The sequence below is a fragment of the Medicago sativa genome, chromosome 5 (assembly GCF_051527215.1).
Source record: "Medicago sativa cultivar Bolivia chromosome 5, Bolivia_mono, whole genome shotgun sequence".
Classification (NCBI taxonomy): Eukaryota; Viridiplantae; Streptophyta; class Magnoliopsida; order Fabales; family Fabaceae; genus Medicago; species Medicago sativa.
Genome location: NC_140753.1, coordinates 29605200 through 29618683, shown reverse-complemented (window position 1 = coordinate 29618683; position 13484 = coordinate 29605200). Strand labels below are relative to the sequence as shown.

The 13484-nt window shown below is 31.1% G+C and overlaps 1 protein-coding gene across 2 annotated transcripts; it reads left to right on the top strand.

Moving 5' to 3' along the window:
* The first annotated feature begins 2516 nt into the window (after window positions 1–2516).
* LOC146921624 (argininosuccinate synthase, chloroplastic-like) lies at window positions 2517–9070 on the top strand. 2 transcript variants are annotated; one of them, XM_085714979.1, is made up of 11 exons: window positions 2517–2656; window positions 3871–4046; window positions 4141–4193; window positions 4326–4365; window positions 5482–5617; window positions 5850–5898; window positions 5995–6177; window positions 6324–6398; window positions 6484–6669; window positions 7825–7913; window positions 8350–9070. In XM_085714979.1, exons 2-11 carry the CDS (start codon window positions 3977–3979, stop codon window positions 8900–8902), a joined length of 1434 nt encoding a protein of 477 aa, XP_085571105.1. In that variant the 5' UTR covers window positions 2517–2656; window positions 3871–3976; the 3' UTR covers window positions 8903–9070. The 2 variants fall into 2 exon arrangements, with proteins under 2 accessions (XP_085571105.1, XP_085571104.1); XM_085714978.1 differs by having other exon boundaries at window positions 3867–4046.
* Window positions 9071–13484: the final 4414 nt, after the last annotated feature.

Genomic DNA, 13484 nt, shown 5'->3' with positions numbered 1-13484 from the left:
TTTTCTGTCCCATCAAATTTAAAGGGTGTTTTTAAGAACATAATTCCTTTGGTAAAACTTTCCCCTTCGAAAATAAGAGTATTATTAAGATCATTGCTCCTTTCGATATATATTATCCCTTCAAAAATAAGAATGATATTAATAATATAGTCCCTTTAAATTTGGAAATAACAGTATTCTTAATACCATGGTCCCTTTTGAGATAAATTCTCCCTTCGAAAAATAAGAATGATTTTAAAAATATAGTCGTTTTAATATTTTATGCCCTTGGAGAAGTTAGAGGTTACAATGATGGAAACATCATAACATAGTGGTCCTAGTACCATATTAGTGTGATCTTAATACCATATTTGAAGGTGTATTTCTAGAACGGATCAGATAGTGCAATAGGACTTCGATACAGTTGTAGCTAGACTATTTTATCTTAGGAACTTCGTGGTTGATAGTCTGCTTGCACAATTTTGAGTAGTGCCACGAAACGTCTTAAAGAGAATAACCTAGTCCGTGACTCAACCTAATAATATTTATATATACAAATCCATCACAATACACTTGATTCAATTAACATCAGGGAGGTCATTGAAAAATTATCTTGAAGTGTCTTGTTAACTTGTAACCTATAGGTACATTTGCTTCTAAATTTGTAAACATATTTGTGATCCTTCATACATTTGAGATGTTGCATCTTTAACTTTTTAACTTTACTTTCACGTGCATTGTACACCTGCTTCATATTCATCAAATTGTTGTTTCTTTTATCTCTCAAATTCATCAGGATATTCTTAGGTTCCACCATATTCCTTGACAGGTCAGCAACATTTTATTCTGATATTCCTTTTCTCAATTAATCTATCAACAAGAAGGTGATTTTCAAACTCTGACTCCATTACTAGTTGTGCACTCCATTAAGAATACTCAATGACCATTCATTTGGTTTCTCGAAATAACCACGCAACATAAATATACATTCATATTTCCTTGATCATGCGTCTTCTCACTTTAAATACTTCTTATTTTATTTTTTTTGTACACACCGCCCCTTACACAAGCCAACACTGACTTTGGTGCCCTTCTTCCACCACCAAGATATGATTTGTCTATAATTAAAGTAAATCACACATTTGTTGTTTATTGATGAATCCAATTAATCATACCATCTTCAACTTTCCATTTCTCTTGGTGCAAGAGTAAGACGTTGTATCTACTTCGTTATGACCAAGGTTTGAAACACCGGAACCAACAATGTTATCTTTAGAATCAACATTTGGTATCACGCTAACGAAGCTTCAACAATATTTGGTTTCAATTTGACAAAATCTTTAACAATAGATGGTTTGGATTTGATATAAGACTAAACTATATTAGATTTTGACTCATCAAGCGCGTTTTCAACTATAACTATGAATACATAACAAAACATTGAAAAATAATATAAAATAATAAAATCAATAAATGCAACACATGGTAAAGAAAGAAAGAAAGAAAAACGGTGAGGGAGAAATGAGGTACAAGTGAACCATGTTTGATATATGATCATTCATAATGAGAGTTAATAACCGTTCAACAGCAAACAATAGATAATTATTGTTGGGGATACTTTTGTCATTTTGAGGTACTTATGAGCAAACACTAGGTGTTAAAAACAATTTTCAAATTATCGAACCTTTTGATACACCGAGACCCAACATGTGAAATAAGTTCAATCCTATTTAGTATTCGTGGTTGTTCAATATGTCTCTTAAATTTGCTCACATTTCAGAAGAAGAAAAATAACAATAAAAAGTTACAACTCGATTATGGTTTACACACAAATCAATCAGGTGACAACTTCGTTACCCATCAATAAAATGTGGGTAACGCTACCCAGACTAAGTTGACTCAATCAAAACATGTAATTATATAACATTGAAAATAGGGTTAAATATGGTTTTAGTCCTTACATTTTGCGTCCATTGGAAGAATAGTCCCTACATTTCATTAAATGTTTTTAAAATCCTCACATTTTATCTCCGTTGTCAAAATTAGTCTCTGCTGACGGAATGCTGATGTGACAGTTAGTGGGTTCCAATTATTTTAGGGTTAAATACGTTTTTAATCTCTACATTTTGCGTGACTTTGAACAATAGTCCTTGCATTTCAATAAATGTTTTTAAAATCCCCAAAATAATAAGGACTAATTTTGATAATTGGAACCCTAAAATAATTGGAACCCACTAACTGTCACATCAGCATTCCGTCAGCAGTGACTAATTTTGATAACGGAGATAAAATATGAGAATTTTAAAAACATTTAATAAAATGTAGGAACTATTTTTCAAATGGACGCAAAATATAAGAACTAAAAACATATTTAACCCTTAGAAATAATAATAAAAAAAAACAAATAAATAACTTTCATTGACGGCCAAACAAGAAATTTTCCATCATGAATCTTTCTTTTGGCATGAGAGAGCCGCAAATCTAGTGCCACATAAGGACTACTTACTTATTTAGGACCAAGTACGAGATTCATAGTTAAGTTACAAACAACAAAAATCATTCCCAAAAAGAAAAAGGTTTATAATCAAAAAAGAAAAACCCCAAACTCAGACTCGTTCTCTCCCAACTCCCAAGCCTGTTTCCGTAATCTCTCAAAAAACCGCAAACGTAGAAAACGGTGAGTTCCGCTTTCTTTTTTGAAAGAATATATAATAAATACTATGATACTACTTAGTAGTTGAATATATACTCTCAAATTCATGTTTGAACTATTTATTCAACTACTGAGTAGTATCTTACTTAGTACTTGGGAGCAATCTACATTGTGTAATTCTAAGATTATTCCATTTTCATCTCACTCTATTTGGAATCTTAACTGTGTACATTTTATTTCTATTTCATTTTTTTCTTTTTACTGTAATGTCACATGCTATGCTATTGTGCCTTGTTGTGCTTTTGACTTAAGGCTTGTTTGGATAAACAACTTATAGAGTAAGCGTTTATGAATAAGCTATTTCAGTAACACAAGATAAAATAAAGTCAAATTGCTTTTGTATAATCTATAAGCTATTTTCATAAGCTGTATTGGAGAGGTGTTATGAAAAGATGTTAAAAACAGCTTATGAACATGTCATAAGCTGTTTTCATAAATTTTCCCAAGCTGTGTCACAAGTGGTTATCCCAGAAGATAAGTTCAAATAAGTCAATTCAAACATGTGTTAGAGGTATAAACACCGTGTGATGTGAGTAATAGACTAATAGATAGCTCTAACAAGGTATAAACATGTGTCAATTCAAACATGTTTGAATTGACACATGTTCACACGTGAGTCACACCGGAGTTTATACCTTGTTGATTGTTGTTGCTATTAGTATTCGAAAAACCAATTTCCATGTAGATTAAAGATAAGATCTGACTGGAGTTTATAAAGCGAGACACTCCCACCTTACAATGGTTTTGTAAGGATGAGTTATGCTCAATATAAAAACCTAATATGATATCAGAGCATGGTTGGCCCGTAATCCACAGGTCCTTGGATCGGAACCAGGCTTTGATACCGTGTAGAATTTCAAAGAATAGAAGTTTGTTGTATTCTCATTGATTTGAAAAATAATAATAGGGTTACAGTAGAAGTTTGTTGTATTCTCGTTGATTTTTGAAAAATAAAAGGGTTACAGTAGTTTGAACAGAGGAAATAGCCTCATGGCTAACTTCACCTCTAGAAATAGAAAAATGATACAAATAATTCCTAATAACTCCTAATAAATTCAGAATAAAAACAGAAACAAATTAGTTAGACAGAGATAATGTGCCAGATTTTTACATGTTATTGTGCTTTCACTTTGTTTAGCTACTTACAATTGGATTTTATTATTTGGAATTTAAGTTAGAAGTTGAAACTTGTGAAGCCCTTGACAAAACAACAACGCGGTACAAACAGACGTAGATACATAGCAGGACTTAGGTGAGGAGTTGTTGTTCTTGTTCAGCGCTGCAATGGCTCAATTGAAATCATTTCCTTCCCATCCATGCACTACTACTTCTGATCGTTCCCTACGTTCAACAGGTTTTACTCTTTCAAAAATGCTATCTTTATTCACTTTCATCAACTTTTTAGCATCTAGTTCTTTTTTCTTTGTCTCATTGATTTTTATTGGCAGACCACATTATGTTTAATCGGTTATGGAAGGCAAACCCATGCTCATTCAAAGAGGTGATCTTTTAAAAGTTCAAATTTTCATCCTTCAAGTTTACAAACATAAGTTCTTACTTCGTATACTTTGACCTTATTTTATTGTTTATATCTGTGTTGATATTTATTTTGGACTTTCTGTATCATGTGTAGTTGAGGCCAAGAACTAGTGTTGGTGCCAATAAACTTCAAGGTGAGATTATTTTGTCTCAAGATCTATTGGAAACTGTGTGGGGTTTGCATTGCACACCATTATGATTTATGAAGAATAATGGTGGATCTTTAAATCAAGACATCATTAGGCCCTGTTTGGGTTAACACCTTATTTTACAACTCATAGTGATAAGAACTTATGAATAAGCTATTTCTAGAATACAAGGGCCCCGTTTGGATTAGCTTATTTTTGAGCATATGCAAAACAGCTTATGCAAATAAACAACCTTTTATGTTTTATTCATAAGCTTGTCAAGGTAGTTTATGAATATAAAAATTTCGTTAGTGAGAACTCATAAATTAACATAAAAGCTTATTTATTTGCTTAAGCTATTCTTCATAAGCTCAAAAATAAGTCAATCCAAACAAGCTTAAGATAATATAAGGTCAAACTGCTTTCGTATAATTTATAATTTGTTTTCATAAGCTATCCTGGAGAGTCTATGGAAATAAGATAAAAACAGCTTATGAACATGTCATAAGTTGTTTTCATATGTTCTTTCAAATAGTGTCGCAAGTACTTATGGCAATAGATAAGCTAAGCTCAAATAAACCAATCCAAACAGGCCCTTAGTCATTTGCATGTAATATTTCTTGGAGGAGCGCTAGGAACACTCACTCTCTTATTGGATGAAATTTATGTGGTTCCCAGTCCCACCACTTTATATGGGACCCATTTTCAAAGTGAGACCCACATAGATTTCACCTAACAAGAGAGTGAGTGTTAGAAAAAAAAATCCTAGCACTCCTCTATTTCTTATTGTTCTTTATAGTTGAATCATTTAATTAGTATTTAATACCTTATTAGCTATTACATGATATGTCTCCAATTAAATTCTTTATCTGTTGTAATGGACTCATCTGTTTTTACTTGGATTTGAAGATGATCATTCCTTATCAGAATTATGTCATAAAAATAATATAAATAAATTTCTGGACGGGTAAATTGTGGCTTCTTAAGGTCATGGGTGGTTTATATTGAAAGTGGATAAATTTACTGGAAACAGTGTGTTCACTGATTGGTTATATTGATTTGATGCTGTTTGATATTTAAGTTTAATGTTTGTAATGCTATTGAAGTTCTCGCGACATGCAGTTGTAAAGGCAGTATTGCGCAGTGATACGAATGTAGAAGTTTCTGAAGCCAAGAGTGGGCTACGGGGAAAATTGAATAAGGTTGTATTGGCTTACAGCGGTGGCTTAGACACATCGGTCATTGTCCCATGGCTGAGGTATATATGTTTCCTCGTTCTTTATTTGTTTATCTGCTAGATTTTCATCACAAGCGACAAATATCGAGTAATTTAGAGATGCAATTTAATTTGAGTGGAATGGCTATATAAATATCAGAAACCAGTTTGAATCTTTCAAACAAAAAAAAATCAGAAACCATTTTGAAGTTACCTATTGTTGGATAATTTTGTTCTTGTTATATGATCTTATTTAATTATTTTGGTGTTTCAGAGAGAATTATGGCTGTGATGTTGTTTGCTTCACTGCTGATGTTGGCCAAGTATGTGTTGACTTTTAAAACTCATTTTTAATTTTCAAGATTATTGTTGTCTAAATTAGTTATTGGAAGAGGCACGTAACAAAATTAATTTTGTAGGGTATAAAAGAATTGGACGGTTTAGAAGCTAAAGCCAAAGCCAGTGGGGCATCTCAATTAGTCGTAAAGGACTTGAAGGAAGAATTTGTTAAAGATTACGTATTTCCTTGCCTGCGTGCTGGTGCTATTTATGAGAGGAAATACTTGCTTGGGACCTCAATGGCCCGTCCTGTAATTGCAAAGGTACTTCGGCTTGAAGTTTGATATTTCATTTTGGTTGGTCAAACCATTTCAATTGTAATTGACAATGATCGTGGAACATAACATACTCATCCCTCCGCTCCAAAAATATAATAAACTTATATTGACTGATGTGTGCTGACTGTTAGGCCATGGTGGATGTTGCTAAAGAAGTTGGAGCTGATGCTGTCTCCCATGGGTGTACAGGGAAAGGAAATGATCAGGTATGTCTTACTATTATGCTTACATTACTATGCCATGTCAACTATATTATTCTGATTGATTTATTTATTATATATAAACATTTAGGTTCGGTTTGAGCTCACTTTCTTTGCTCTGAACCCCAAGCTAAACATTGTGGCTCCATGGAGAGAGTGGGATATTACTGGGAGAGAAGATGCCATTGAGTATGCTAAAAAGCATAATGTTCCCGTTCCAGTGACAAAGAAATCCATATATAGCAGGGATAGGAATCTATGGCATCTTAGCCATGAGGTATGCATTGTGCTTATCCTCAATCTAGCTCTAGTTATAGGGATGAATGTTGGCTAAGTTTAATGATTTGTCTGCTTTTTCTTTTGGTCTTTGCTGCTATTGAATTTAAGGTCAGATGATCTGTTCAAAGTAATAAATTTGGTCTCTCAAAGAATGGTCTATAAGAATATATATTTCGTTACAAATCATAGCAATATATACAAATTTTGAATTGATTCAATATATTCATTGAAATGTCAAAAAACCCCGTGATTATATTCATTGAAATGTCAAAAAACCCCGTGATTATAAGTTTCACCAATTTAGTTCCTTATTAATTTTAAGTTTCGCCATTTAGGCCCTTTTATTATCCTCTGTTGGAACTTGGAAGGCTTTCTAATGGATGCTGACATAGCTGTCTGCATGTTTGGAAGCACATATGACCCTTTACCTACTCCCTACATTAATATTTGTTAGAAGACCTTCATTCATAATGTAACAGATGACCAAAATGATATGGACTCACTAAACTGTTAACAAAAATCTTGGAGCTCAAGTGATGACACTTGAATCTTTGAAGGACAAAAATTGTGATTCACCGTAATGTGTTTCTAAAGGTGTGAACCATAACTTTTTGAAGTATTTCAAGAAATCCCTGACTTGATTGTTACTTTGTTACAACTTCTTTCTTAAAAATCTTTTTCTTAAAATAAAACATAACCACTTTTAGAAATTTTCATCCGTATGTTACAACTTTTAAAAAATTGGGAATCTAAAGAAAAACTAAAATATGTTTATAAGATGTTTTGAGTTGCTTCTCTTAAAAAACAATTTTGATAGTTTGTTTTTATTTTTTTAAATGTGATTTTCAGTATGGTAAACAAACACAAATGGTTTCAACTTTTTTTAAAAATCTTTAAAAAATAATCTATAAATTATTGAATACCAAAATCAGTTTTTTTTATAGTCGGTAGTAAACAGGTGTACCATTTGTTCGCGGTCTCTAGAGACCGTATGAATTCTCAAAAGGAATGGTCATTTATATGCTGCATTGTCTGAAATTGCTTATCTTTAGTTTGATCTAGGATTATGATGTATGAAGTGTAGCACCAAAACTTATATTTTGGGAGTAACATGTTACTGTTTCTCTGATGTATGCAACCTGTATCACTAAAGGGTGATATTTTGGAAGACCCAGCTAATGAGCCCAAAAAGGATATGTACATGATGTCTGTAGACCCGGAGGATGCTCCAGATCAAGCAGAGTAAGCTTCCTTCTTGTAGTTTTACTAATTAAGGGTCTGGTTAAATTGACTTGTTTAAGCTTATCTGCTGACATAAGCACTTGTGAGACTTTTTAGGAGAAGTTATGAAAACAGCTTACGACATGCCTATCAGCTGTTTTTAGCTTATTTCGATAACCTATCCTGGATAGCCAATTAAAATATCTTATAGCTTATATAAAAACTATTCGATTTGATTTTATCTTTGCTATATAAATAGCTTATACATAAGCACTTACACGGTAAACCCTTATGTTATAAGCGCTTAATTAAGTTGTTTATCCAAACAAGGTCTAACTCTAAATACAGCCTCAAGTTTCTGTTATGCTTCTGAATAGGTTGCACCCTGCTATTAGTTATGGAATTATTTTTGGAAGTAGTCCTTAACATTGTTGAAAGCTGGCATTATGTCTTGCAGATATTTGGAAATTGGTATAGAGTCGGGTTTTCCAGTTTCACTCAATGGGAAGACACTTTCACCGGCATCTTTACTCACGGAGCTCAATGAGATAGGTGGAAAGCATGGAATTGGCCGGATCGACATGGTTGAGAATCGGCTTGTAGGCATGAAGAGCCGCGGAGTCTACGAAACACCTGGTGGAACTATCCTTTTTGCTGCTGCACGGGAGTTGGAGTCTTTGACGCTTGATCGAGAAACAATACAGGTCAAAGATTCATTAGCCCTTAAATATGCAGAGTTAGTGTATGCCGGAAGATGGTTTGATCCACTTCGCGAGTCCATGGATGCCTTTATGCAGAAGATTACAGAGACCACAACAGGTTCTGTGACTTTGAAATTATACAAAGGTTCTGTTACTGTAACAGGTAGGAAGAGCCCCTTTAGCCTGTATAGGCAAGATATCTCATCATTTGAGAATAGCGATATATATGATCAAGCTGATGCTGCTGGTTTTATCCGGCTTTACGGTCTTCCAATGAAGGTCCGGGCAATGCTTGAGCAAGGCATGTAAGTGTTGATTTCATTTCAACATGTAGTAGATTGCAAAAAACAAAGGGCTTGCTTTATCTCTGCTATTTTAGTTTTGATTGTTTAGGAATTGGATTTTAACTAGAGCAGTTTTGAGTTGTTGGTGGATTACTCAACCCTAATAAAATGATGGCAAACGTTAACTGAGTAAGTAATGTTATCAATTATTTTTTATTGTTTAATCAATGCTCTGTGGCACAAGTTTATAAACATACTATGAATCGTTCTGCAATTCAGAGTAGAAATCATCTCCATTTCTGAAAAGAAACGATGATGTCTATTACTAATACAAAGGCACACATTCTCAAAATTGTTGCTATAAATTAGACATTTATGCATCAAAACTAAAATAAGGAACCTCTCTATTTCTTTTAAGAAATAGGGAGGATTCTTACTCGTTTGGAGTAGCGCCTTGTAGTTTGGCATCTTTAAGCACTAGTTATAAGAAATGAGTTATTCAACTACGAGCTAACATTTTCAAATCACTAGGTATTTTTATTGATGACAAAGTAACCAAACTTCTTTTATAATCTGGATGGTAAAAAATAGGATACTACACAAAAATTCAAACCTATTGAGAAAGGTCTTTGATTTACAAGTATCTTTCTACAAGAGGTAATTCTATCATTGTCAAATGCAAACAAATCCAATCCCAGGTACACTTTCTGTCTGCCTCATGATTGTAAGTTTTGAAATAGTTGTTTTCTGGAGTTTAACTAAACTCCCAAGAATCTACATAACTAATTCAACTTCGCATGCTGCTCCACAAAACCAAACCAATTCCAACTCCTTATACAAACATAGTAACATTCCATTGTAAGTTTGCATTCTGTTCTGGGAGTAGATTTAGCATATGCAACATGTAAAAAAGATTCATACTCATAACTATCCTAGCTTCTCCCTTCAACAAAAAAAAAAAAGGCTTAATTGCACTTTTGCCCCCTATATTTTGCCAATTGTGCGATTTTGGTCCCCATAGTTTGAAACGAGCGATTTTGGTCCCCATAGTTTTCCCCCTTTCTGATTTTATGGTCCCCATGACATTTGGTGCTGATGTGTCATTTTTTAATCAATTAATGAGTGCCACGTGTGTAATTCTATTATTTAAAAAACGAAAAAAATACCGATTTTTTTTAAAAAATTGGAAAAATTAATAAAAATGAAAAAAAAATCTGGAAAATTTTAAAAATAAAAAATAAAATCTGGAAAATTTAAAAAATAATAATTTTTTTAAAAAAAATTCTGGAAAAAATCTAAAAAACGAAAAAAAATACCGAATTTTTTTTAAAAAATTGGAAAAATTAATAAAAATGAAAAAAAAATCTGGAAAATTTAAAAAATAATAATTTTTTTTAAAAAAAATTCTGGAAAAAATCTAAAAAACGAAAAAAAATACCGAAATTTTTTAAAAAATTGGAAAAATTAATAAAAATGAAAAAAAAAATCTGGAAAATTTTAAAAATAAAAAATAAAATCTGGAAAATTTTCGGTATTTTATAAAATTTTCGGTATTTTTCCAGATTTTTGTTTTCATTTTTATTAATTTTTCCAATTTTTTAAAAAAATTTCGGTATTTTTTTTCGTTTTTTAGATTTTTTCCAGAATTATTTTTAAAAAAAATTATTATTTTTTAAATTTTCCAGATTTTATTTTTTATTTTTAAAATTTTCCAGATTTTTTTTTTCATTTTTATTAATTTTTCCAATTTTTTAAAAAAATTCGGTATTTTTTTCGTTTTTTAGATTTTTTTAATTTTTTAAATAATAGAATTACACACGTGGCACTCATTAATTGATTAAAAAATGACACATCAGCACCAAATGTCATGGGGACCATAAAATCAGAAAGGGGGAAAACTATGGGGACCAAAATCGCTCGTTTCAAACTATGGGGACCAAAATCGCACAATTGGCAAAATATAGGGGGCAAAAGTGCAATTAAGCCAAAAAAAAAAACTATCCTAGCTTCTAGGCATAAATAATGCTTGGTTCACAAAATGAGGTGCTAAATGTATGTAGAAGTTCTATTGAGACGTGTATGTGATTCGACTTATGGAGGGACCCAAATTGATTCTGGAGGTGTAGAAATGATTCTGACATGTTTGATTGCTGTCAATTAGAATTGATTCTGTCCCTATAATTGATTCCACTAAAAGCTAGAATTTGTAGCTTTTGATTATAGAATTGATTTTCACACACATATTTATAATTAAACTCACTTTTACATGAAAGTATCCAAACACAAACAATTTTTAGTCAGAACTATTTTATCCAAAATCAATTCTACATAATCAATTGGGTTAATTATGTTTGTGATCCCTACAAAATTGTGACCTTGTAAGTTTAGTCCTTACTTAATTTTAATAGCATTTTTAATCCCTACAAAAAAAATTTACTTATAATTTTAGTCCCTGCTAAAATAAATTTTGTTTAATTATCCTTAAACTCTTTTGATACAAGTTTAGAACATTATGAAAGGTTCATTTACTAAAATCTATAATTTTTTAACATGAAATAAATTAAATATGAATTTTTTAAAATGACAAAAGTTTAAGATATAAGTAACTAAAATATGGACGTAGAAATCAAATTTTTGCGATATTTTTTTCGGAGGACCTTTTAATAACGTTCTTAACACGCCTGTAAAAAATTGTTGAAAAACTTAAGAGTTTAAGCATAACTTAAACAAATTTGGATTGAGTAGGGACTAATATTGAGTGCAGAAATTTTTTATAGGGATTAAAAATGCTATTAAAATTAAGTAAGAACTAAACTTACAAGGTCGCAATTTTGTAAGGACCAAAAACATAATTAACCCTAATCAATTCTATCAAAATCAATTCTCCCTACCACACAACCTACATGCTAAGATTGTGGGATTTGTGCTTAGGCATGTGTAAGTTCACTTTTTTGAGCTAAAAGTAATTTTGTAAGTTCACTTTTTTAGGTGTTATAGAATAGAATTGTTTTTACCTACGATGAATGTATCCTGAAGTCGCAATTTAGAGCTTCCATAAAGATAAATTAATTTTGGTTTCAAATTTATTATTCAACATGAATATAATATTAATTATTTTATGTTCAATTCATTTTTAATTAAAATCAATTTTACAAATTCAATTCATTTAAATAATCATGTATCTAAAAGCAACACCATCAAACCTAATCAAACTATTTGTTCTTTATTGACTCAAAAGAAAGGCATATATTTGAAAGAAGAAAAAAAAGCTATAGGCACTAGGATATCCACCTTAAGTAGTGAAAGTGATGCCTTCAATAACATATCACAAGCAACTACCTTGAAATGCTTGAGATTTTTTAACTTAACCAATTTGAAAAAAGATAGAAATTTTTTTATCATTCTTAATAAATAATAAGCAAATCAGCCTAAGAAAATCTATCACTTATTTTTCTAACAAACTCCACAAAGGATCCTCCAAAAGATGCTTCCACGAGACTTAGAAGTACTTGGAACAGTCTTGAATTCTGTGTCCAAATCGTATTCACCTTTTCAATGTTACACATTAGTGGAAAAATATTAATATGAATCTTGCTTCCATATATACTAAGATGTAACCACCCCCACTATATTTATTATCTTATACTTGGCCTCAATTGGACCATTTTCACAGTTTCAATGTCAATGATTTATATTATAGTGGACCCTCACTCTCCCTCCCTCCCTCCCTCCCCAATCAGAAACTTTATATCCCTTATTTTCACTTAATTAGAATCAGTGATGATAGCACAAATGGTGGCCAGCACATTTTGTTTCTTTTCTTTCATGAGTCCACATCTTTGCCCTCAAATGAAGCAAGTCTTTTGGGTTGTGAACTTTCGGTTTCTTGACACTTTTTGAAGGAATATACATATACATTATATATAAATGTCAAAACTATATATTTGTGACAAAATTAACAAGTAATTTTTCTATCAAAAAATTTATTACGTAAAATTTTGAAAAAAAATAAATTATAGTTCGTATTTTGATAACTTATAACAACATTTTATTTTTTAGATATAAAATGATAAATTACATATATTTTTTTAGATTAATTATTAGTATTTATATTAATTTAAACTAATATTTGAAATTTTGTAATTTATAATTTTCATTTAATATATTTTTACGTTTATTATATTTCAAATTTTTATGTTTTAAAATGTATATTTTTTTAAATATATATTTTATAAGATAACTAAAAAGATCTTTTTTTTTGTGGTGGTCGGGGTTCGAACCTCAGACCTTACATATATTATGCATTGTCCATACTAACTGAACTAAGCTCACGAGGACACTAAAAAGATCCTTTTAATCATATCATGTTGAATTCTAACTCAGTTTTTAAAGTTTTTTTTTATAAAAAAACCACCATAGGATAAAAAAATTGATTAGAACGATAGGATATGATAATATGAGATGATTAATTCAGAAAGATACTTATCCTATCAAAAACATATTATCATAAATTGTTCTATCAAAAAAAAAAATTAAACTTGTAAGATGATATGATAAATTAAACAATTTAGGATAGGATAAGAATTTGTAACAAGCCCCGATCAAAA